Here is a 23,107-nt window from a genome sequence, read left to right as displayed (position 1 = left end):
CTCTCTGTTGCTCCGGATTTTCCAAAGGTACAATGATGAGCGTGCATTTTTTTCTCTAATAAAAATGTGAAGTTCCTTTAAAGAGAAGCCAGGGTGCGGGGCTCAAGCGGGAGCCGCCTGGGTTCAGATTATGGCCCTACAGATATGGGGCGCGGTGGGCTGATGCAGCCTGAAGCTTGAGGTTGCCCCGCCACGGCCCATCACTGGGACCGAGCCTGGAACCACATCCCTTCCCTCCCCTGTCCCAATCATCCCAGTCCTCTGGCCTAAGAATTTCCTTGTTCCAGAGACACAACCAACTCCTGAATGAATAGCTGCCAGATGAATTATTTTTCTAAGAGAAAGAGAAAAAATAAAAATAAAACTGACCTATTTCAACAGGTTCCCTGGCTCAGGGCCCACTGTGGATTCAAAATTGTGATGTAATTCTCACCAGAAGCAATAACAGAACTGAATCGCTCCCTACCTCTGTCCGCAGACACACTCGATGTTCTGTCCTTCAGGAGGAAGGGAGTGGGTGGCAGGAGAAGGGCCCGGATCGGGTTACGTGCCAGGCTGGGGCAAAGGGACACTAAAACCGCAGTCCAGGAGGGGACACACAGTCCACTCGATAAGTTTAGGAACCAGTTCATCAGACCCTCCCAGAAACCTCAGGCAATAGACAGCACTAAACCCATTTTTACAGATGAGGAAACAGGCTCAGAGAGGTCATACCTTTGCCAGGGTCACACAGTCTTAGTGGGCAAAAGAGCCAGACTTCCAATGAGTTTTGTTTTATACTAGTAATTCGTTCTCTCAGTTAAAACAAATGAAACAAACAAGAGTATGGAATAAAAAACTAAGTTTCCCGATAGCTGCTAACAGCTCAGAGCTGCATCCTTCTCCAGGTGACTGCTCTTGGCTGGTGGGAGGTCTCCTTGCCTCGAGATGCTTGAGAGGTTATGTGACCCCCTTCCCTGCCCCTCCCCCGCACATCACCCTGCAGCCTTTAGCCAGGGATATGAGTAATAGCCTGGCCCCCCTGTTACTGGGTAGGACAAACTGTGGCATACGCCACAGTGCTCCATGAAATCAGGATGTGATTAGACCTCCCCTGAACATACATCTCTGCTTGTCCTTTCACATCCCCCACACCCTTCCAGTTCCTCCGAGAGCCCTCTCTCAATAACTCACTTGCAGAAAATCTTAGGCTCTGCTTCTTGGGAACCTGACCTGAGAGACAGCCCCCAACACACCAATGTGGCTACTCTCCAGAGGGAATCCCTGTTAGCAATTTCATGGGTTTTGTAATCCAGAAACTCTGCAAATGCATGCACAGTTGATTACATTCTCCCCCCTAAAAAAGAGTAAGGAGAATCTTATGCTACCTGCTATTTGCAGCTTGCCCTGTTTGCTGACTCGTCCTGGTCATCTCGTCATTTCTGCACACCCAGCTCTGCCTAACGGAGGGGTCTTGCTGGAGCAGAGGGCTGTCGGGAATACTCACATTCGCAGTGCAAATTGGGTAAACTGATGTTCAGGCTGACGTCAATTTTGCCCCCACTGTCCTTGTCCGGGTCATCAACGTAGAGCTCATTCACGCTAAGGGAGACAAGTACAGAAGCCTTTGTTGAGATGGGGCACCATCCTAGCTGCAGGGGCCAGCCAGGGGCCATTTCCCTTGGGGACCACTGCTCAAATAACTGGAACTCCCACCTTGGGGAAGCGTGTGCCTGCTCAGGCACAGGGGATCAGGGCTCCCATCTGGAGGGCCCTCTCCAAATGCTGGCTTTACCACTTAGAAGGAGAGGGATACTTTCAGAGTCAGACACATTCAAGTTCCAATCCTGGCTCTGCCACTTTCTATGTGAACTCAGCAGGTAACTTCACCTCTGTGAACTGCCTGTTAAATGGGATACTACCACTCACTATTAATGGGGTGTCTGAACACTTGAGAAATGGGAGTCTTACTAGGCATCAGGGCCTGGCAGCACCAGGCACATGGTGCCTTATTCCCTACTCTCTCTCTTTTTTTTTTTCCTCCCTACTCTCTTGAGCCCCCTCCCACTCAACTGGGAAAGGGGGATTCCCTGGGTGGTCATCCTCAGTGTCCAGCGCTCATAAAGCCCTGGGGCGAGCACCAGGCTGGAGACATGACTAGACTGATATATTAGTGTTTTGTGGCTGCCCCAAATTGTCACAAAGCTGGTGGCTTAAAACAACACACATTTGTTATCTTGCACTCCTGCAACAGGGGTGTAACACGGGTCTGCAGGGCTGTGCTCCTTCTGGAGGTTCCAGGGCAGAATCCATTGTCTTGCCTTTCTCAGCTTCTAGAGGCTGCCTAGGCTCACAGCACCTCCTCCACCTTCAAACACAGTAGAGCCACATGGCATCTTCACTCCTTTCTGACCTCCTAACTCCCTCTTACAGCAACTTTGTCAGTTCACTTTGCCCATCGGAAAACCCAGGGTCATCTCCCTAGTTCAAGATGCTCAACGGAATCCCATTTATAAAATTCCTTTGGCCACGTAAGGTGACACACTCACAGGTCTCAGGGATAGGGACGTGGGCATCTTTGTGAAGAGAGGCCCAGTGTGGGGGCAGGGCGCTCCAGGGACAGCCATGCCACCTTGCTCTCCAGGACAAGGGCACCACACTGGGATCTGTGAGCAACATGAATTTATTCAACAAATACTTCTGGAGTGCCTACTACCTGTCAGGCTTTAAAGACAGTGGGTAACCAGTCAGATGTGATCTCTGCCTTCCTCAACTTTACAGACACTGCTCACCCCCTAAATAGATACCTTCCACCAGCTATGATTGTCGCACTGCCCGAAAGCTGTGGGGTGCCACAGGAGGGACGAACAGGGCCACCGACCTCTGGGAGGGTGGGCCAGAGGGACTTCTCTGAGGAGATGGGAGTTGAGGCTTCAGGGATGAGGAGGCTGTCCTAGCAAAGAGGGAGGGAAATCCCCGGGACAGTGTGCGCAGAGGCCTGGAAGTGGCGGATTTGGGGAACTGAGCGAAGGTCACTGTGGTCGCAGTGTAGAGCAGAGGGAAGTGGGTTGCGTGTTGTAGCTGGAGAATGGATAGGGGCTGTGTCAGGCGGGCTCGGAGGCCCTGGGAAGGCCTTCACCTCCTGAGCGCAGCGGCATGGTCAGGCTTACACTTTAACAAACTGACTACAGGGGCCACTGTCTCTGGGGAGACCACACAGGAGGCTGAGGCAGTGGTGCAGGGGACAGATGGCAGCCTGGACGGGTGTGTGGGGGGGGCTGGACAGGAGGGAGGGATGGAAGATATGGCATGCTAGAGCGGGCAGGACTCGCTGCTGGATGGGGCGTGGGGGTGGGGCGACGGAGGCATGCAGGCGGACTGCTGCGTTCCTTCTGGAACCCTCTGTTGGACTGGGAGCCCCTGGAAGAAGAGCAGTGGGAAGGGAAAGGTGCCGAGTTCCACGTGGCTGTGCTGAGCTCGAAGTGTCTTGGAGATATCCCCGAGGAGCTGCTGAGTAGACACTGGATGGCCGTGTCTGGAGCCCACTCCTGATTCCCAGAGCACTCCCCGTGGGGAGAAGGAACGGAATCTAGAGGCTTGGCCTAGGGAACAGCTATGGGGGCAGCTTGAAGTGGCTGGGCTGTGGCTATTGTAAACATTAACCAGGGTCCTATCCACAGGCTATAGAATAAAGGCTTGCAGCTCTAAGCAATTCAACTCCCAGGAAGCCCTGTAAATAGCCTCATCTTTGGGAAAGAGTGGCCACAGCAAGGGCATTTTTACTCAGACCCTGTCTTTATGCTCCTAGCCCCTAATGTGATGTAACTGATGCTCAATTAAGAAACAGTGGGCTCAAAAAGTCACCTGGGGCTTGTCTGCTCTCTGCCTGAGACCCAGGCTTTCCAGGGCTCATGCTATCTCCCCTGCTCTCGCTCTCAACATCTAAGGTCAAGGGCGTAAAAGGGAGGGAGGGGCGGGCTGGCTCTCTTGAGGCCACACACAGGCTGTGGGGCGGGAAGATAGGAGCCTGTGCTTGGCAGGCTCATAGCATTGGCCCCTATCAGGGAACAAAAAGAACAAATGAGCCAGTGAGAGAGGAGCAAGCAGGACCACAGGAGGTATGCCGGAAGATGAGTATCTCCACAGCCAAATTCTCCTCCTCAGCCTTCAGAGCCCCATTTCTACGCCAGCCAGCCTTGATTTGCAACTCCAAAGGGTTGTTGAGTGATGAGATCGCTGGATGATTAACAGACCGTCATGGAGAGGAGACCCTGCCTTCCCTTCCCAAACAAGGGAGACTCTTCCTTGAAGCTACTCACCTTTCCCACCTGGGAGGCGGGGCCTCAGCACATCACCGAGGGATTGTGGGATGATGTCATCCCCTGGCAATCCTCTGGAGGTGACCTCAGTGTAGAAAGAGGTGAATCCCAGGTATGGCACCAAGGTGAGCTCACCCTCAAGGCCCCAGGGGGCCTCTCTCAGCTCACAGAGCCCAGGCTACCTAGTGCCACGTAGAACAAAGGGGCTGAGGTGCTCGGGAGAGACAGAAAGCCTGCAGAGCTCGGCCGGTCTGGTTACGTAAGGCTAGAACGCGCTGCTCCCAGGTGCCTTCCTAAAGGGCTCTGGGCGGCCAGATAAATGCAGTTCCACCACCTGTGCCGCCTACCCAACGAGGCCCCGCCTGCCACCTTCTGAATGCAAGGCAGATGTTCCAATCCTGTTGGCTTCCTGCTACCCCAGGCCGGCGCTGCAAGCCGGCCCATAGCCCACCTGCAGATGTCTGCCAAGGCTAGCTAACTTTAATGGCTGGGGCTGAAAGGATTTTTTGTTTTTTAAGATTTATTTATTTATTTAAGCGGGAGAGGGGCAGAGGGAGAGAGAGAATCTCAAGCAGACTCCACTGAGCGTGGAGCCTGATACGGGGCTCGATCCCAAGACCCTGAGATCATGACCTGAGCCGAAATCAACAGCTGGATGCTTAGCCAACTGAGCCACCCAGGCACCCCTGGGGCTGAACTGATTTTAAAAGGTGAACGGACAGCCAGAAATCAACCTACCTGGAGGGGCAATAAAAGCTTTTTGTCGATCTACTGCTGTCTCGGGACCCATGGGCCTGATTCCTCCTGTCACTAACAAGGGTGATGAGAAGACCCATGGGGCAGAGGCAGACAGATATGGGCTCACCTCCTGGCTCTGCCTCTAAGAAGCTGGGGAAACTGGGACAAGTTGCTTCACCCCTCTGAGCCTCGGTTTCCTTAACTGTAAAACTGGGAAAGCTTTCTATGAAGTCTGAAGACAGGCAAAATTAATCTATGGTAATAAAAGTCACAATAGTGTGGTGGTGGTGGGAGATGCTGACTGGGACGGGGCACAAGGGAAGCTTCCAGGTGGTGGATAGGTGTTGTCTTGATGGGCTGATGGTGACATGGGTGTAAGCACAGGCAAGCAGTCATCAAGTCTCACCTTTAAGATCTGTGCGCTTTGCTGTCTCTAAGTTACATACACCTCTCAAAAAGAAGGGAAGAAAACCAGGAGGGAGGGAAGGGCGAAGAGGAAGAAAGAAGGAGAAAGAACAAGAAAGGGGTCAGGATTTGGGCTACTTCCCAGGGCTGTGAGCAATAAAGCTGCATGTTGCCCCAGGACAGGGGGGTGTATGTTACTCACTTCTCTGAGGGCCTTGCGCAGGCCTTTCTTGGTAAAGAGCATAAAGCATCATGGTGAAGTCCAGACTCGCAGGGTTCAAGTCCTGGCTCTGCCACCTTCTAGCTGATTGACCTTACGCAAGGGGCTTTGCCTCTACCAGGCTCAGTTTTCCCAGATGTAAAACAGGGACAATCATGGACAGGCATAATCTTAGTCAACTGTAAGTGCTCGATAAGAAAGTGTCCCCTACTTTTATTGTTCTCACAAATATCAGTGTTTTCGGAGTTGGTAATAACAGGTATCCACCTCACAGCACTGTGGTAAGGACTGTGCTGAGGGGCCCACAGCTGGTGTATTAAATCGAGAACATGCCAATTATGACCTGCTGAACGAGGGGGCACAAGCCACCCCCACAGTCTTGCCAGGTAGCTCCCTCAGCATCCGAGCTCCCACTTTGGGGAAGTGAAACCCACAGGGTCATTTTGACTGAAGGCACAGTTTCAATACACCCACACAAAGGAAGAAAGAGTCCCAAGATTTATTACTTACAGATCCCAGGAATGGGGGTGTGTATGCCATGGGCCAGGGGGAGGGCAGGAGCGAGCAGGAGATAAGAGAGCAGGGTAGCGAGCACTTATTACTTATATGATGGTTGGGGCAGAGGTCAGCAACTCTCCTCCCGCCTTAACTCTAAGTAGTTATTTGAAAAGGTGCCCCGGGAAAATAAAAGCGGGCACTCATGGCGGGCATCCTCAACTTGAAAGTCCTTATCTTAGTGTCCAGACTCTGAGTGCGAGTAGGGTTATCATACTGTAAGATGCCTAGGCAGCAACCCAGAAAAACAAAGTTTGTTCTCCTCAAAAGTTGCTTTTCTCATCACAAGGATTAATGTGTTAATGGATGTAAGGTGCTTTATAGCCCCTGGTACATACTAAGGCCCGTATGAAAGGTGGCTTTGCTTATAATTAATCAAAGAAAATATTCCCATTCTGAGCACCCAGCTGGTGCCAAGCACTATGCTGGGGGCTTTCACATGTGATATCTCACTTAATACCTACAGCAAGACAATGTTTAGTAGGGTTACTGTTCTCTTCTCACAAGGATGAAACTGGGCTTAGAGGATGATAGATAAAAGTCATGGGAGCCCACAGCCATGCTCCTTCCACTGCATTAAACTGGATGGGGCAAGGAATCAATGAAAAACTGAGAGGCAAGTGTCCCCAAGCAGACCTGTGATGCAGGTGTCATCATCTTTCTGATAACCTTCAGAAGCCCACCCCATCCCCACCCACGGCCCAAGTACCCACAGGGCATGGAGGTGTAAAGGGGCCCTTCCATCTGTGCCCCACAAGCCTCCCTTGGTCACCTCCATCTGCCACACCCTGTCGGGCTGCCACATCTGACTCCCCAACCGAGTGGGACCAGGGCTCCCCGAGCCAGGAGAACAAAGCATGAGATCACAACTTCTACAGAATGAATGGGGGACGTAAGCAACGTGTGCCGGTGGAGGAGAGGGGGGCGCATTCCAGTTGGGGGACACCACACAGCATCAGGGATTTGGCTGGCTTGCGTGGGGGTCAGTGGGTGGTGGCCATGTAGGGAGAGAATGAGAGGGACTGGGGAGGTGTATGGGTGGGGGGGAGCGAAGGTGGAATGTAACCAAGGGCCCTGAAATTCTAGGCTGAGGTGTGAGTCCGATGACATCTATGGAAAACAATTTTATTTGCTTTTAGAAGAGCACTTGAATAGTTCAGATTCCTGCCCAAAGTCGCTGACCTCTGTGCTTAATAATTTGATTTAATGGAAACTTACACAGCAGTGAGGCCCACAGAGGCTGGAAGGGGAGGGATGTACGTTATGTAAGCAAGCCCTCCAGGACGTTCTTTTAAATCCTGACCATTCCAAGTATAAATAAGTATTCCTACCTATTCCCTACCAGGTGGGGGGCCCAAAAATCCACCGAGTCCTGCCCCCACCCCCTTCTCCACTGCCATCGCCCAGTCTCTTCCCCAGGGCCTTGCCCTCCAGGGTCACCCTGCCCCCAGTTCACCTTCACAAGAGGTGATTGTGCTGCAGCATGAACCTGGTCCAGTCACCCCAAGCTTGGAAGCCTTCAGGCCCACCAGTGCTCCTTCACACGACAATCCTGGGTCTCTCTACCTAGCTCTAGCTCCCAACGCAGGCCTCAGAGTGGGTAACTCGGGCTCTGAGGGAGACGGCCAGGTCCTCCTCCTGGTTAAGCTCCTGGCCTCCCCACTAGGGCCCTGCTATGGAGCATGTAAGTACACAGTTCAAGGTAACCTCCAAGTTCCCACTAGGTGGGCAATGGCTTCCTGGAGTTCTGACTGCCTGCTTGGCCACCTGACCCTGGAAGGGTGTATCCAAGTCTTCCAGTCAAACATTCTGACCAAAAGGCAGCAGCTCCCATGCACCTGGGGACCCAAAATGCTCTGGGCAGAAAAGGGTGGTATGACAGGGCAGGGGTGCTGAGGCTGGGCTCTGGCGTCAGATGGACCTGGGTTTGACTCTGGCTCCACCACTAACTAACCCCATTGTGGCCTGAGCCTCCTGGTGCCTCAGTTTCCCCAGCTGTACAGTGGGGCTAAGGCTAACAGGAGAACCTCCCTCAAGGGATTCTGTGCTGATTAAATGAGATGATCACTGTAAAGTGCTAACCTAGGTGGCTGGCGGGCACACGGTTGCCCATTATAAATTGTAACTAGAAAGTATAACACATGTATTATACTATAAATTATCAGTGGAGAGTTCCAGTTACTACGTTTTCTTATTATAAATCCTCATTGGGTTAATAATTAAGAGCAGCCAAGCCTGGGCAGTCAAAGGCTGGAATGTTTTGCAGCCACGTTGTCTGGGGGGGGGGTGCTGCTCCCCTGGAAACCTGAAGCTGCAGAGCACCCTATGGGGCCACTTTCCCAAGGGTAATTAATGGCCTGTCTAAAGCCCAGGTTAGAATCCAACCACACAAACAAACAGGCCTCCTTTCCCCACCGGGCTGGGCCAGAATAGTGTCTTATGTCACTGATAACCGCAGGTCGGGGTTGGAGCAATGTTGATCCTACCAGCAGTGACCTCATTTCCTTGGGATACGATCTCATGGGGCGGGGGGGCTGACCCACTGTGGTCACAAAACTGCCAGGGAGGGCCAGCCATCCATTAAAGAATAATTGTGACCTTCATTTCTTCCCAAAGTGGCAGGCCTTCCCAGGGATCAGAGAAGCTTCTGATAGCAGGAAGACCAGAACAATCCTTTTTCCTCTGGATTTTTCTGTGGAGTCCTCAGTCCTCACCCCTACAGACTCCTTTTGGGCACTCCTACACCGTGGTCATGTGGCAGCGGGGGGAGAGGGGGCATTAGGGTCCCTGCATCATGACAGATGGGGCTTCTGGCCCCTGGGCTCCAGACACACAGGTCTCTCTTCTCATTCCTGCCTCCCTCCCTCCCTCCAGCCACTCACATTGCAAATGAAGAGCCTAGCAGAGGACAAAAGGTAAACACACCGCTCACAGCCCTACAGTCTGATTACTCCACTCATCCCTCATCTTTCTTCCTCTCCAGGGAGATGCTGGGACCAGAGTGTCCAGGATGCCCCAGGAGTCAGGAAGGGGAAATCCTGGAGCAGGGCAGAAGGCAGAGCAGCAGGAACACACTGTGCTCTTGGGCAAGGAGTGAGCCCTGTCCTGGCTAAACAGAACAAGCTGTCCAGGCTTGCCCGAGTGGCCCCTAACACAGCCGGTGGCGCCCCAGCTGCTCCGGACGCAAGCTCTGACGTCACAACTTACCTGTCTGGGGCCCACTGGCTCAGCACCCTACCTCACCATGGGCTGAGCTGACAAACAGCTAAATAAGCTGCCCCTCACAACGTCAGCAGGAGGGGAAGGAGGCTGTTCTCAGCTCAGGGGAGGGGACGAGAAAATTAACATTCATGGAATGTTCATTAAATGGCACGTGCTGGGTGGCCTTACCTTTTTAGCATTAGATGGGAAATAAATATGAAATGAATAAATGCGTGAAGAGCTACAGATCCATGGATATTGAAGTATATCAGGTGCTCCATTAAGTACCTTCCTGGTAAATAATCTTATTTAAACCTCACCGAATATCACATACCTTCTCTGTCTCCTGCCCTGTGTTTTTTTTTCTTTTCTTCAGAGCCTTTTTCACTAATTGATATAGTCTAGTTCTGTTCACGTGTTCATGGTTTGTGTCCACTGTTGGCATTTTCAGCTCCTCTGAGCATGGAACCACACAGCAATGAATGAGGCAGACCTGGTTTCTGACTTCTGGGAGCTCAGAACCAAGAATGAGTCCCATTAATACACAACAGTGTGCAGGACCTGGTCCAACCTGGTCCTACCGACTCCATATTCTACCTTCCCCACTTGCTCACTTTGCTCCAAAGCCACACCAGCTCTTTATCTGCTCTGCACACACACCAGCTAATGCCTGCCTCAGGGCCTTCACACTTCCTAGCGGCCCTGTTTGGAATATATCAAGCCTCCTCGGTGCCTGGGACACAGTTGGGGCTCCTTCCTTGCTGTCACACGTGTACCCCACTCACCTTGCTCAGAACGTGAGGGGGCTGTGCAGCAGCCGCCTCCCCCATCAGAGAATGGGGTGCAGCCTGGGAAGACCAGCAGGTGTATGGCACACAGTAGGTCTTAATATCTTGCTGCTGTCCCTGTTTCCAACTCCGACTCATGATGGGGTGACCCCTGAGACATCCAGTGGCCCAAATATGCACAGAGCCACCCCCCATTAGGACTGAGTGGGACAAAGAACCTTCTCTGACCCCTGCATGGTCAGGGGGGCACATGTCTTGGGAAGCAGACAAACCTCCCCAGACCTGGAAGCTTTGACTCTGGTGTACCCTCCTTTGTTTGGCCAGCAATACTGAGAGCCAGAGAGGTTTGGCAACCTGCCCAGGGTCACATAGCAAAGTGGTAATCAAGCAGAAGCCTGGCCCTGGGTCTCCCGATGCCTTGTCCAGAGCTCTTTCCACCACTCCATGAGACCCCCTGGGCTTTGGTGCCATCAGGGTTAAGAATAGGATCAGAGGGACAGGGAAGGCAAACTGTCCCAAACCAGCGGAGGGCAGGAATGACATGATTTGGCTGGCGGGTGGTGGTGGGGAACAGATAAGACCGACACACCTGTGGGTTCAGGAGACTGGCGGACCTCGGGAGCCCCCTCCTCAGTGTATGAGCATGGGCAAGTCCCTCCACCTCTCTGAGCCTCAGTTCTCCTCCTCTGTAAGGAGGTAAGTACACCCCAGGGCTGTCTGAGGATTAAAGGTGGTAACACTTCCGCAGCTACGAGGCCTGTCTTGGGCTAAGCAACTATGTTTTTCGTTTCCTATTGTCTTGTGGCTGAGAGGGAGGCAAAGGAAACCAAGAAATTCCATGAGCGAGAAAGAAAATTCCCGTGTTGGAGAGGGGAGTGGGTGGCCAGGGCCCAGCCCCATGATGACTTTCTGGGTTGTAAACACAGGAATGAAGAGGCTTGGAAGCCTTGAGCCAGTGGCCAAGGCAGGAAGCTCTGGGGTCTAATTCCACCTCAGGGCAGCCGATGAGGCCGTGACTGAATAATCCCAATGGCATTTGTGTTACACATACCCCAGAGCATTTACTAGGTTATCTGGGCAAAGGATGATTCTAGAAATCGGGTATCGATTCACAATGCGTCAAGCACTGCCAGGAAGCCCATGCTGATTCCTCACGGAGTGTGGGCCTCCGAGCAGGGAAGGGGGCTTAGTTGTGGGGGATGGGTTCTGATGTCAGCAGCCCCGCCCCCCTTGGCTAGGAAGCTGCACCCGTTTCTCTGAACTCCTCCAGCTTTCACATCAAATGACCCTGAGATGATTCAGAGGGAAAAAAGCCCACTGGCCAAACAAAAGGGACAGCAGAGACGGGTCCATGATTTCTGTTCATCTGAGTACCCAGGAGGCCCCCCCCCCCCCACAGAACAGAACCCGAATGTTCTCTTTGGCTTCAACAAAACAGTGTTTGCTTTTGCTCTAACTTCAAAACCCTTTTAAGAAATAGAGGAGTGATGGATGCCACGGGCTTGGAAATGAGAGAGTTGGAAGGTTCAGAGGTCTCTCTCCTTTTTAAAGCCCCTCCTTCCTCTCATCTGGGGTCACAGAAAGCTCTAGAATGCCCCCTGAGGGGGCATGGAACTTACACTTCCGTCGTTATGAATCCGGTGAGCTCCGAGAGGAAGAGGAAGAGGATGAAGAGGCAGCAGCAGATAGAGACTGGAAGGAACAACACAGAGACACACCATTAAGGGTAGAGGGCGCTGGCTGAGGGGGGCTGGTCCTTCCCCACCCCTCCCCTCCCTTCCCCCTGCCCTCTGAGGAAAGCTGCTTAGGGGGAGGGGGAGAGACGCCCCACTGACACTCCAAAGCCCCTTGTTAGTCAAAGCAGCCCTGTTCCCAGAAAGCTAGACTGTCTCTGGTACTGAGCTGACCCTCCTGTGGGGACTGACCCCCGTAGGTAGGCAGGTCCTCAGGGCGGCCAGCCTGGCTTCCTTCCACACGAGCATATTAATGCAGAGGTCAGTCAACAACAGAGGTTGTAAATTGGTGGCCCACAAATGTATTCTGTTCAGCAAAAGTGGTATGGATTTTAAAATCCGGAGATGACACTGAACAATATGATTTCACATAAAAGTCCAGATTTCTGGCTGCTCCACCACACTCAAGCCCTTGTTCCCACATGGGGTCTGAGCTGGCCAGTTTGCCACAGGCCCCACCACTCCCTCTTGTCTCCCTGATTCGCAAGCTGAGGCCACCTGTCTGTCACTGTTTATTGTCACCCCCAGCTGTATCATCAACACTGTGCCCATGTCCTCATCAGAGCTCAGAAAATGAGGATCACTGAGCACTTGTGCTTCAAGAGAAGAGACAATTCTTTATGGAAGGAATTCTTTATACAAGTCTGAAATGCAGGGAGAGTGGAACAAAGCTCCAGAGTTGGCCCACATCACTCATACTTATCTCGTCTGCTGAGCTCCTGACAAGGATGAAATCTGTGACCCCTGGAGCCACAACTGGGGGCAAGACATAACCAGTGTCCCAGGATCTGGCCCTCAGCTGCAGCCCCATCTCCTTATACTCTCCCAACATCTAACACCCAGCCACACTGAGCCACATGCCATTCTGTAGATATGTGTCTTATTGCTGTTCCTTTGTTCCTATAGTTCCTGCCCCTCCTCATCCTCCCTCCTCTTTCCCCTCTCCCTCCCCTTCATCCTCCTTTCTGCCAGGTGAACTCCTTCCTGTCCTCCCAGGCCAAGGCCCAGCTCAAATATCTCTTCTGGTGGGAAGCTCCCCTCACCCCAAGAGGTGGAGCTGGTCCCTCTTTCCTCTGTGTTCCCAGCATCTATTCTCATACTTTCCACATTTTATTGGCTATTTGTGGTTGCTTTCTCTCACTAAGCTGATATCCCTGTAGGCAGAGACCCCACAGCTCCAGTGCCTGGCCCGGAGCTGGGCACACAGGAGGGAGTAACAGACAAGGAGGCACCCCCAAGAGTACAGAATGAGGGCTGAGCACGCCTAGTCTGGCTTATCACAGAGGTGTGCCGTGGGCAAGGGCTTACAAAGTATGGCCCACGGCTCACCTGCTGTGGGTCTCTGAGTAAGTTACTTACCTCTCCCTGCCTCCATTTCCTCATCTGTTAAATGGCAACATGCCCTGTGGGGCTGCTCTGAGAATTTCCACCACATAGAGACTGGGCTTGAAACAGTGCCTGGCAGGTAATAAAGGCTCGAGCATTCACTCATTATTAGGACTTTTCATCAGGGAGACCCTGGAGGGTTTGGGAAAGGTGACTGACAAATGGGGTGACCCGCAGTTTCCTGCAAAGAAAAAAAAGTTCCTGGTCCCACTTGCTGATTCTGCTACCTTCTTGATGGCCTGCTCCTGGACTGGCTGAGCACTGTGATAAATGCTAAAACCAGTCATCGTCCATCCATCCATCCATCCACCCACCTACCTACCTTAAAATGAACAAAGATGAATTCCGAGTGAAGAAGGAAGAGAGTAAGAGTTTGCTGGGCTCCTACTACGTGCCCTGCCGTGGGAGCATGAACAGCCACCCTGACATCTCACACTCTCGCCTGACGGGGGCACACGGCCCTGTGAAGTGTGTAGAAATGGCGGCTCAGAGAGGAAGAGACCAGGTCCGGGAACACACTGGAAGGCAGGTGGGGGGACAGGCCTGGAACCTGTGAATTCTAGAGGCAATGCCCTAAGAAAAGAAACTCCAAAATCTAGGACTCCCAAGTGAAGAGCAAGACAGGGACATCCCCAGAGTTCCAACCACACATCTAAAACCAGACCAACCTACAGGATCCTAGAATGACTCTCCAATTCTCCAAACACTGAAAAAGCTATATGGGGCAGTATTAAAGGGTTTTACTTTGTTTTTTTTTCCTTTTCATAAGAGGTAACACATACACATGATAAGAAAAATAATCAAGCTGCTTAAAAAGGCAGAGGGTGTTGAGTCTCTTTCTCACTCCTGATCTGCAGCCCCCTGCCCAGAGGTATCAGCATTATGGTCTTGCATCCTTCCACAGGCATTAAGCATAGACGTATACATCCTTTTTTCCTCCAAGAAAACAACAGCATAACATATACAACCTTTTCAACCATGCTTTGCTCACTTGGCAACCTATGTCTAAATACATGCCGCATGAGTTTATACGGAGGGGCCGTGTTTGCTTGCTTGCTTTTGTGGCATAGAAACGAATTTCAGCTGTCTTCTCCAGCAGCTGGACCAACGCGCTGCACTCCTGCAGCCACCCGTCCTAACTTCCCGGCTCATGTCTTTCTCTTTCTCACCCGCAAACTGCAGCTAGGATACATAGGAAAGAATCCCCCCACCAGGCAAAACATCCTTCACCTGGAATCTTCCAGGATCACATAGCACTGGCATTTCAGAACCATTTTCACCCCTCCCAAACCACGCTCAAGCCCCAGCAACCCACTGGATGCTGTAATGAAAGGCCCAAAATAGGGAGGTATTTCTGAAGGTCAATGTTGACCTAGACCAAGCCAAGTCTTCTAACTGCCTTCCTTCCCCCAAGCCTGCAAAAGGGCCCCAAACCTCTAACTCAGTCCAGATTGGAGGATAGAGGGACAGGGATTGGAAGGCTCCTTTCTGAAATCTGTGTGCTCTGTCCAAGGCCTGGATGAAGCCTGGTCAACCCAGCAGGTGGACACAGTAAGCACTGAGTCTGCTCAGCTGAAACCCACTGTCCAATAGCCCTGATCACAGACACTCTGTGACTGCTCACCCTACAAGTACCCCATACTAAGAGGACAGAGACAATGTCTCAGTACCACAGTGGCCCCAGGGCCTAGCACAGTGTCTGGCTCAGAGAAGGTACAAAATGAATATTTGTTGAATGAATGAATGAATGAATGAAAAACATAAAAGGCAGGTAGGAGGTATTTCAACCAGAAAGGCCTTTCTGATACTGAAGGCTTGATGAGGGTTTTCCATCCATGTTTGGGCAAGAAGCTAAGGCTCTCCGATACCAGACTTCTTCTGAAACAGACTCAGGCAGTGGACCATAGGACTGTGACCCCTAGAGAACACGTGCGAGTGGGAAACCCGGTGCAGTCCACAAAAGGGACACTGGACCCAGGACCCAACATCCAAGACTCTGGGAAGTCAAGGAATTTGTCCAAGGCCAAAGGGCCTCTTAAGTGAAGGAGGCAGAATTCAAACCATGATCTGTGATTGTCCAGTGCCCTTGTTGTTTCCTTCAGTTATTAATAGCACAATCGCAACGTAATGAGACAGGATGGTTTTGTGTCTGCTGCCCTGCTAAGCCGTGCGTTCCTCAAGGACAAAGACCGAAGCCCATTCATCAACACGATCCTGGGACTTGGCACGGGACCTGGCCCCAGGACCTAGTTAATAAATATTTGTTCACTAAATGGTAGCTAAGGGCTGGCTTCCCATGCCTCACGCCTTTTTCCTCTTGTGTAAAGGAGTTTGCTGTCTTGCATGCGGTGGCTGGGACTGCAAATCAGACCACATCCCTGGAGGGCCATCTGGCAGTACCTTCTAAATTTTACAATACACATGCCCTTTGACCCAGTAATTCCTCTTCTAGGAAAGCTACCTTACAGAAATAACCATACAAGGATATAAAAATATATGGACAAGGATGTTTGCAATAGCAATAAATCGGAATCAAGAATGTCCACCCCAGGAGACTGGTTACATAAACCGTGGGTTGCCCAGATGATGGCAACTGTGGGTTGCCAGACACAGCGGGAGGGTGGAATGTAGTGGGCCGTTTATGTGCCAGTATGAAAGGTATCCAGGATATATCAGTTGGAAAAAAGGCAGGGAAGAGTGGTGTGCACGGTATGCTCCCTTCTCTGCTTATGACAACAATATCGGTATATTCAAGCGTGCATCTATTTTTTAAAACTTCCAGGAGGATACAGACCTGTCACATATACTTGATAAGGGTGAGACCACAGAGACCATGAAGCAGAGGTCTGAACTGATGGCTGGTGGCAGGGAGGGGACAGGACACCTCACTTAAATTTTTGTGACCAGGCTCATAAACTAGTAGAACAGATAGATGAACACGCCCCTTGCCTCTGATGTGCCTTGAATATCCTCTTCGTGGGGGGACGCAGGCACCAAGCGTCACAGCATCTACTGTCACGGACCTTCACAGGCTGGGGGCTCCAGGAGGTCAGTGACAAGAGGAGGGTAGTCCAAGCACTGATGACTTTGCACATATCCCACACTTGACAGGTGGGAACTCATTTATTCCCCGGATCAGAAAACTGGGAATCAGAGAGAGGTGAAGTGACTTGCCCAAGGTCACCAACCACTAGATGGGAGAATGAACCCAGCTCTGCAAGACCTGAAGCCTGTAGGACATGCATCCTGTTACCTGGCTGCTCTGTTCCCTTCCCCAGCAATGTGGAGATCCAGGGCTGCAGAAGGCACCCACAATATCAATGAGGGAGGGCCGGGCAGGCCCAGTTGGGGTCATCCCCAAGGTCATCCCCCTACCTGACAATGGCCCACCCTGGGAGGCAGCAGTGGGTTCCAACCTGACTGCCCAGCCCCAGAGCCCTGCTCAGGGGACAGTCCACGGGGAGGATCCCTCCCCCACACCAAGCACTGGAGAGGCCAGCAGGGGGTCAGGCGGGGGGTGCAGGAGGCATATGAAACCGCAGACAAGTCACTTCACCTCTCTGGACCCATTTTCTCATCTAGAATATGAGGTTATGAAGTATTCCTGCTTGCATGGCACTTTTAGTTTGTTTTTAATAAACTTCTCATTGTTGAGTAATACTAGATGCACAGATAGACAGAGAGTTCTCATATGCCCTTCATCCAGCTTCTCCTTATGTTAACATCTTATATAACCATGGTACGGTTGTCAAAATGAAGAAATTAACACTGTACAATACCATTAACTAAGCTACAGACTTCACTCAGATTTCACCAGTTTCCCCATTAATGCTCATTTGCTGTTCCTCGACATGACCTGGGATCCCACTTTGCATTTAGTCATCCTGTGTCCTTAGTCTTGAATCCACTGACAGTTCCTCATTCTTCCTTTGGTTTTCAAGACCTTGTCACTTTTGAAGAGTATTGGCAGATGTCTCTAGAATGTCCCCCAACCTGGGACTGGCTGACGTTTTCCCATGATTGGACAGGTCTGTCCTTTTTTGGGACGATCCCTTGGAGGGGAGGTGCCCTTCCCATTCCATCCCATCAGGGGTGCGTGACGTCCACAAGACTTCTTGCTGGTTGACGTCAACCTTTATCACTTGGTTGAGGTGCTGTCTCTGGGTAGCTCCACAGGAAAGTTACTCTCTCCTTTCCATTCTCTGCTCTTTGCAAGTGTTTCGCTGAGTCCAGCCCATTCTCCAGGAGAGGAGAATGAAGCTTGACCTCCTGGAGGGGGACTTATTCAGATACATTATTTGGAATTCTTCTGTAAGGAAGTGTCACCCCTTCTCTCCCATTTATTTACATCCGTACAGACTCATGTTCCTTTTTGGTAATTCTTCAGCACATGAGGCAATTGTGCCGTGATCTGTTACTCAGATCGCCCCAGTGTTGGTCTTTGGCCCCCTTCATGGTGCTCCTGTTTCCTGCTGATGCATCTCCAGCCTTCTCTTTCCTCTGGAGCTTCTTTGCTTTTTGGCCCAAGCTTGATCCACACTTATTCTGTGCTCTTCCTGCCCCAGCCCTGGAAACAGCTATTTCTTCAAGGAGCCTTAGGTCCTTTTACTGAAGACTGGCATTTAGAAACCAAAATCTGGGGTGCCTGGGTGGCTCAGTTGGTTAAGCGACTGCCTTCGGCTCAGGTCATGATCCTGGAGTCCCTGGATCGAGTCCCGCATCGGGCTCCCTACTTGGCAGGGAATTTGCTTCTCCCTCTGACCCTCCCCCACTCTCATGTGCTCTCTCTCATTCTCTCTCTCAAATAAATAAATAAAATCTTTAAAAAAAAAAAAAAGAAACCAAAATCTGGTGCAATTATTATTATTATTTAATGATTAAAAACATGCTTATGTCAAAAATTCCAGTAGTCTAAAAGGTATGAGGGCAAAAGTAAGTCTCCCTCAACCCCTGAGCCCCCGTCTCCCCTCCCAGGGGCAATTACTATTGATGATTCCAGGTGTATCCTTCCAGAAACAGACGATGCCTATACCTTGCAGGGTCATGGTGTGGACAGATGAGGAACTATATGAAGGGCTGGTAAGATGCCCATCCTTTCTCCTCTCCTTCTTTCCTCTCTGGTTCAGCAGCTCTGCTCGGGGAGAGCAGGCCCAGGTATGGCATGGGGGGAGGGGCGGGGGGCAACGGCAAGAAGGACACTACTCACTAATGGCCCCGGTGTATGTCGGCTGCGTGAGGTCCTTGGGCACCTTCCTGTAGATGTCAAACCTGCAGAGAGCAAAGGGGACAGGGGTGAGGTGGGTACAAGGGTGCGGGTCTCAGGCAGCAGGGGAGATGGTGTCAGCCAGCATGCCACCTGGTGCGCGAGCCACAGTTCTTCCCAGAACCAGCTTCTCCCACTCTTTCAGGCCACCTCCTCCAGGAGGCCCGCCGGACCCCCCTCTGAGGGGACCCTGCCCTCAGGGTAGTACTGCTAGTACTTTCTCACAACACTTAGAACTACCTGAGACGACCGTTTGGTTACGTTTCTGGGTTGGTCTCTGCCCCCCCCATCACAATGGAACCGCCACAAGGGCAGGGACCTTGTCAGGTTTTGTCCTCTGCCATGTCCCCAGACCCTAGCATGGGCCTGGGGCGTAGCAGACACTCAGTAAGCACTTGTGGAACAAACAGAACCCACGTCTTGGGCTTCGCTAACAATGAGGAAATAGGGAAACGCAGTCTTTCCTGAGTTCCATGACGGCACTGCATTCTTGCCCGGAGTCACCTCTCCTCCCCCTCTTCCCTTTCCTGCCTCCCCTTCCCCCTCCTGTTTCCACTACCCCCTGCCCCAGCTCCTGCAGCCTGCCTGTGGGGATTCTCAACTCCAAGGCATGAAGTTAACGTAAAATCCTGCCTGAGGCCCACAGGCTCGGCGTTCGCTTGCCAAGGCTCTGGCTCCGTCAGACAGGGGTTTCCTCCCTACACACGGAGCAGATGCCTTTCTCTCCTATGGGCCCCACCAGAGCAAATGAGGGTATGGGGGTGGCAGAAGATTTGGGGGCTTGGGAGGCAGACAGACATGGCATCATTCTGGCCAGCTATTTAATTAAGAGTTCAGGCCTTGGAAGCAGACCACCCTGGGTTCAAATCTTGGGCTGGTCTTCCTTGCTGTGTGACTTTAGGCAAATGGCTTCACTGCTCTGAGCCTCAGTTTCCTTGTTCGTGGCTACTAATACCAGGCCCTGCCAGGTCACTGAGAGGAGTATGGAAATGAATGCCTGTAGTGGATTTACACAGCATTCACAGAGGAGGCTCCTCGCACACTTGGCTTCCTTCCTGTCACTTGAACCTGAGCAGACACTTCTCACCAAGCAGAGCTCTATCACCAGAGCGCTAAGTCCACACCGTGCTCCCCAGCTCTCCAGCAGGACTTGGCATGGTGAAGCCGCCGGCCGCTCCAGCTCTCAGGGGTGACCAGTTGGCACGTGGTTCCCCTTCGGTGATTGGGAAAAGCTGTCAGCACCCCGCTAACCTCACTGCGATGACTTGGAATCTTGCGAAAGATCTGATATTTGCCTACCGTGCACTCACTCTAATTGCACGTGAAACGTGCTGGGTTTCCTAACACCTCAGGGGAGAAGATATTCCTGGGGCTGCCAAGTTAAAAGGCAACACTTTCCCTCCTGCCTGCTCAGCTACCAGTCATCTGTTCTTGGGCCCCTGAGGGGCACTAGAAACGGGCTGGGAGTGTGGTCGAGAGGGAGGGGTCCACATGACTCAATTATCCAGACCTACTCATCTCCCCTATTCTGAAACACTGACCCCTTTCGCTGTGAGAGGCATATGAGAGGTAAGAACATGTACGAACTGTGGAATTAGCCCACCTGGGCTCAAACATGACTCCACACTGTGCGACCCTGGGCACGTCACTGACATAACCGTTCTGTGCCTCAGTTCCTCTGGCTGTAAAATGGGGGCAACAATACTATCTCACAGCATAGCCATTAGGACCAAGTGGCTTCATGCATATAAAGCACTTAGGACCATGCCTGGCTCCCAGGAAGTACTATAAGAATATTTGCAGTTACTATTATTAATATTCATCTGACTAACATTTATGAACACCTACTATGTGCTAGGTCCTCTTTTAGGCACTAGGAACACAGGTATAAAAATTGGCCCTTGGCCCCACGTGCCTATAGTTTAGCAACAGAGACAGACAAGGCAATGGGAAGAGGATGCCGTGGTGCTCCCTCATGGGGTTTGCTGAAGGTGCCGGAGGAACCCAGGAAGTGCACCTGGGGTAATCCACGAAGCTTCTGGCAGCAGGTGATGTCTGAACAGAGCAGGAGGCTTGGAGGAAGGGTGGGTGGAGCCATAAAGTAGCTCAGGTAGAGAGAACAGCAAGAGCAGAGGCCAAGAAAGAGGACTGAGCTTGGCGTGCTGGAGCACGGAGCTGACAGGCACTCAGTGCTAGGACAGGTGGGAGGGCCGGGCACCAGAGAGGCGGGAGGGGCTTACAATCCAGCTTCCCCGTCCAGTTAATATCAGGTCACCAGCCAGGGACCACAGGCCGAAACTGGGCCTCATAGTTTAAAAGCTATAAACCATTATTCCAAGACTGGGAGTTTCACGGGAAGTCAGAGGCTGCTCAGGGTGGGGAGGTGGGGGTAGCTGGGGGCAGAGGTTAGAGCCTAGTGAGGGTGAAGAGGGGAGAGATGGGAGAGTGATACACGGGTGGGGGGGGGACACACTAAATGAATATGTAAATACAGTGAGGATAATGGGGGCCAGGTGCCTCACTGTTGGGGAAGGGAGGTATACATGGAGAGAAACATAGAATAAACTGTGGTGCTAGAGTGGACATGGAGGTTTCACTGTGAATTCATGATTTTCAACAGATACAAATATAGAAATACACGTCATATTCACATAGATTTCCTAGCTCATTCCATGAGAGGGTCCAGGAACAGTGACAGCCAGATAGCAAAGAGGGCATCTGATACTCAAATGTTGGCTTTTTTTTTTTTTTAATTTTATTATGTTATGTTAGTCACCACACAATACAAATGTTGGCTTCTAAATATCATTCTTTACTCGGAGAAAAGGCTGGTTCCAGGACTAGGCAGGGAAAAAACAAGATGAACTTGGAGCACCTTCTTATGTCAGAAAGCAAGAAAGTGTTCAAAGAATGATGGGGACACTGGCCAAAGAAAGGACAATGTGAGCATTAAAATCAATAATCATAGGAATAGATTATAACCCATTGAATAAAATAGGAAACCACAAATCTATATAAAGAAATGAATAAATCAAAAGTATGATGAGGAACAGGATATTTCTTCAAAGTACCTCCCCACAAAATCCTTTTTAATTACAAAGGGAAAAAGAGTAACTTTACAGTTGAGAAACTTGACATCATCTTAACCAAGTGACCAAAATGAGTGTCACCAATAAGGAGACATATCATGTGCCTCCTGATCTGACATACTGGGGAAGGCACACCATAAAGTCCTGTGGGGGATCTTGCTCAGAATGTAAAACCTTAAATGAATCATGAGAAAGCAACACACAAATCCAAACTGAGGGCTCATGAGTGGCCGGTACTTGTCAAAAGTATCAATGTCATGGGGGCAAGTAAAGGCTAAAGAACTTTCAGAGATTGGAGGAGACTAAAGAGACATGACAACTAAATCATGCAGGATATCCTGGATGAGAAAAAGGACATCAGTGGGACAATGGCTGGGATCCGAATAGGATCCATGTATCAATTAATACCTCTGTATAGTGTTGTTTTCCTGGTTTTGATAGTGGTATTTTGGTTATGTAAGATGGTAGGTAACTTTTGGGGAAGCGTGGGTAAAGGGCATATGGGAAGTCTTTGCATTAGTTTTGCAAATTCTTTTGTAAGCCGGAAATTATGGCAAAATAAAAAGTTAAAAAAATGTGTTTAATTTAATGGAATTTAAGAAAAACAATTTAAGGGGGAGATTTCACATAAAAATCCCACACAGCTGCTTTCTTCACACATACTGGATCCCTGCAGGCATCTGATTTTGAGGGGCTGGCTTAACAAATGTTTGCTGGGTGTCAAGAGTATGTCTTTGTTGGGGGTGGGAAGAGTGGGGGGAAGGCTGAGTGAACAAAGGTCTAAGAGAGGAGGATAGACTTGGGCCAAACTATTGGAGGCAACGGTGATCAAAGGAAAGAGGTGCTTTGGAGAGAATCACTGATGTGAAACCAAGATCACTGCCCAGCTTGTGCTGGGTACTTTTACACACACATATTCACATTTAATTCTTATGATAACCCTGGCAGACACGGATATCCCACTTTTCCAAGAAGACTAAGGCTAAGCTATAAGCCACTTGTTCAAGGTCACCAAGCCCGTGACCAGTACAGCTGGGAATCAAACCCAAATCTGAGTCATAGGCCATGGTCCTTCCACTGCCCTGTATACTTGTGGGAATCAGTATAGAGCTCACCCATTGGTAAGTTAAAGTCTCAAGGTTTTGCTTACTTTTCCACAGATGCTGCCCTAGAGCAGGTGGGAATCTCCTGGAAGACATGGACCAGCTCAAAATACATTAATTTATTCAACAGATACTTACTAAGCACTTGCTGGCCATATTCTAGGTGTAGGAAAATGGAAGTAGTCAAGGTAGACATGGGTCCTACCTTCATGAAGTTGCCAGTCTAGTAATGCTTTTGACTCCTTGAGAAGGGCCACCTAAACAGAATGTTCTCTAATAACTACCCCATTCCCACACCACAAATCTAAACTGGGGAGTGGTGGTGGGG

General features: G+C 50.9%; 1 protein-coding gene across 2 annotated transcripts in view; it reads right to left on the bottom strand.

Moving 5' to 3' along the window:
• The window catches only part of ERGIC1 (endoplasmic reticulum-golgi intermediate compartment 1), a 102,770-nt gene that overhangs the window by 34,532 nt on the left and 45,131 nt on the right, over window positions 1–23,107 (bottom strand). For both annotated transcript variants that reach the window (XM_032403723.1, XM_032403724.1), the window contains exons 2-4: window positions 18,531–18,592; window positions 11,825–11,897; window positions 1,487–1,581 (exon numbers count right to left, since the gene is read on the bottom strand). In XM_032403723.1, the coding sequence (XP_032259614.1) occupies window positions 1,487–1,581; window positions 11,825–11,897; window positions 18,531–18,592 (230 nt within the window). The remainder of the gene's footprint in view (window positions 1–1,486; window positions 1,582–11,824; window positions 11,898–18,530; window positions 18,593–23,107) is intronic.

Source organism: Phoca vitulina, unplaced genomic scaffold (genome assembly GCF_004348235.1).
Source record: "Phoca vitulina isolate PV1807 unplaced genomic scaffold, GSC_HSeal_1.0 scaffold6, whole genome shotgun sequence".
NCBI classification, from domain to species: Eukaryota; Metazoa; Chordata; class Mammalia; order Carnivora; family Phocidae; genus Phoca; species Phoca vitulina.
The sequence above is the reverse complement of the archived record's forward strand: the minus strand, read 5'-3'. Positions and strand labels throughout refer to the sequence as shown.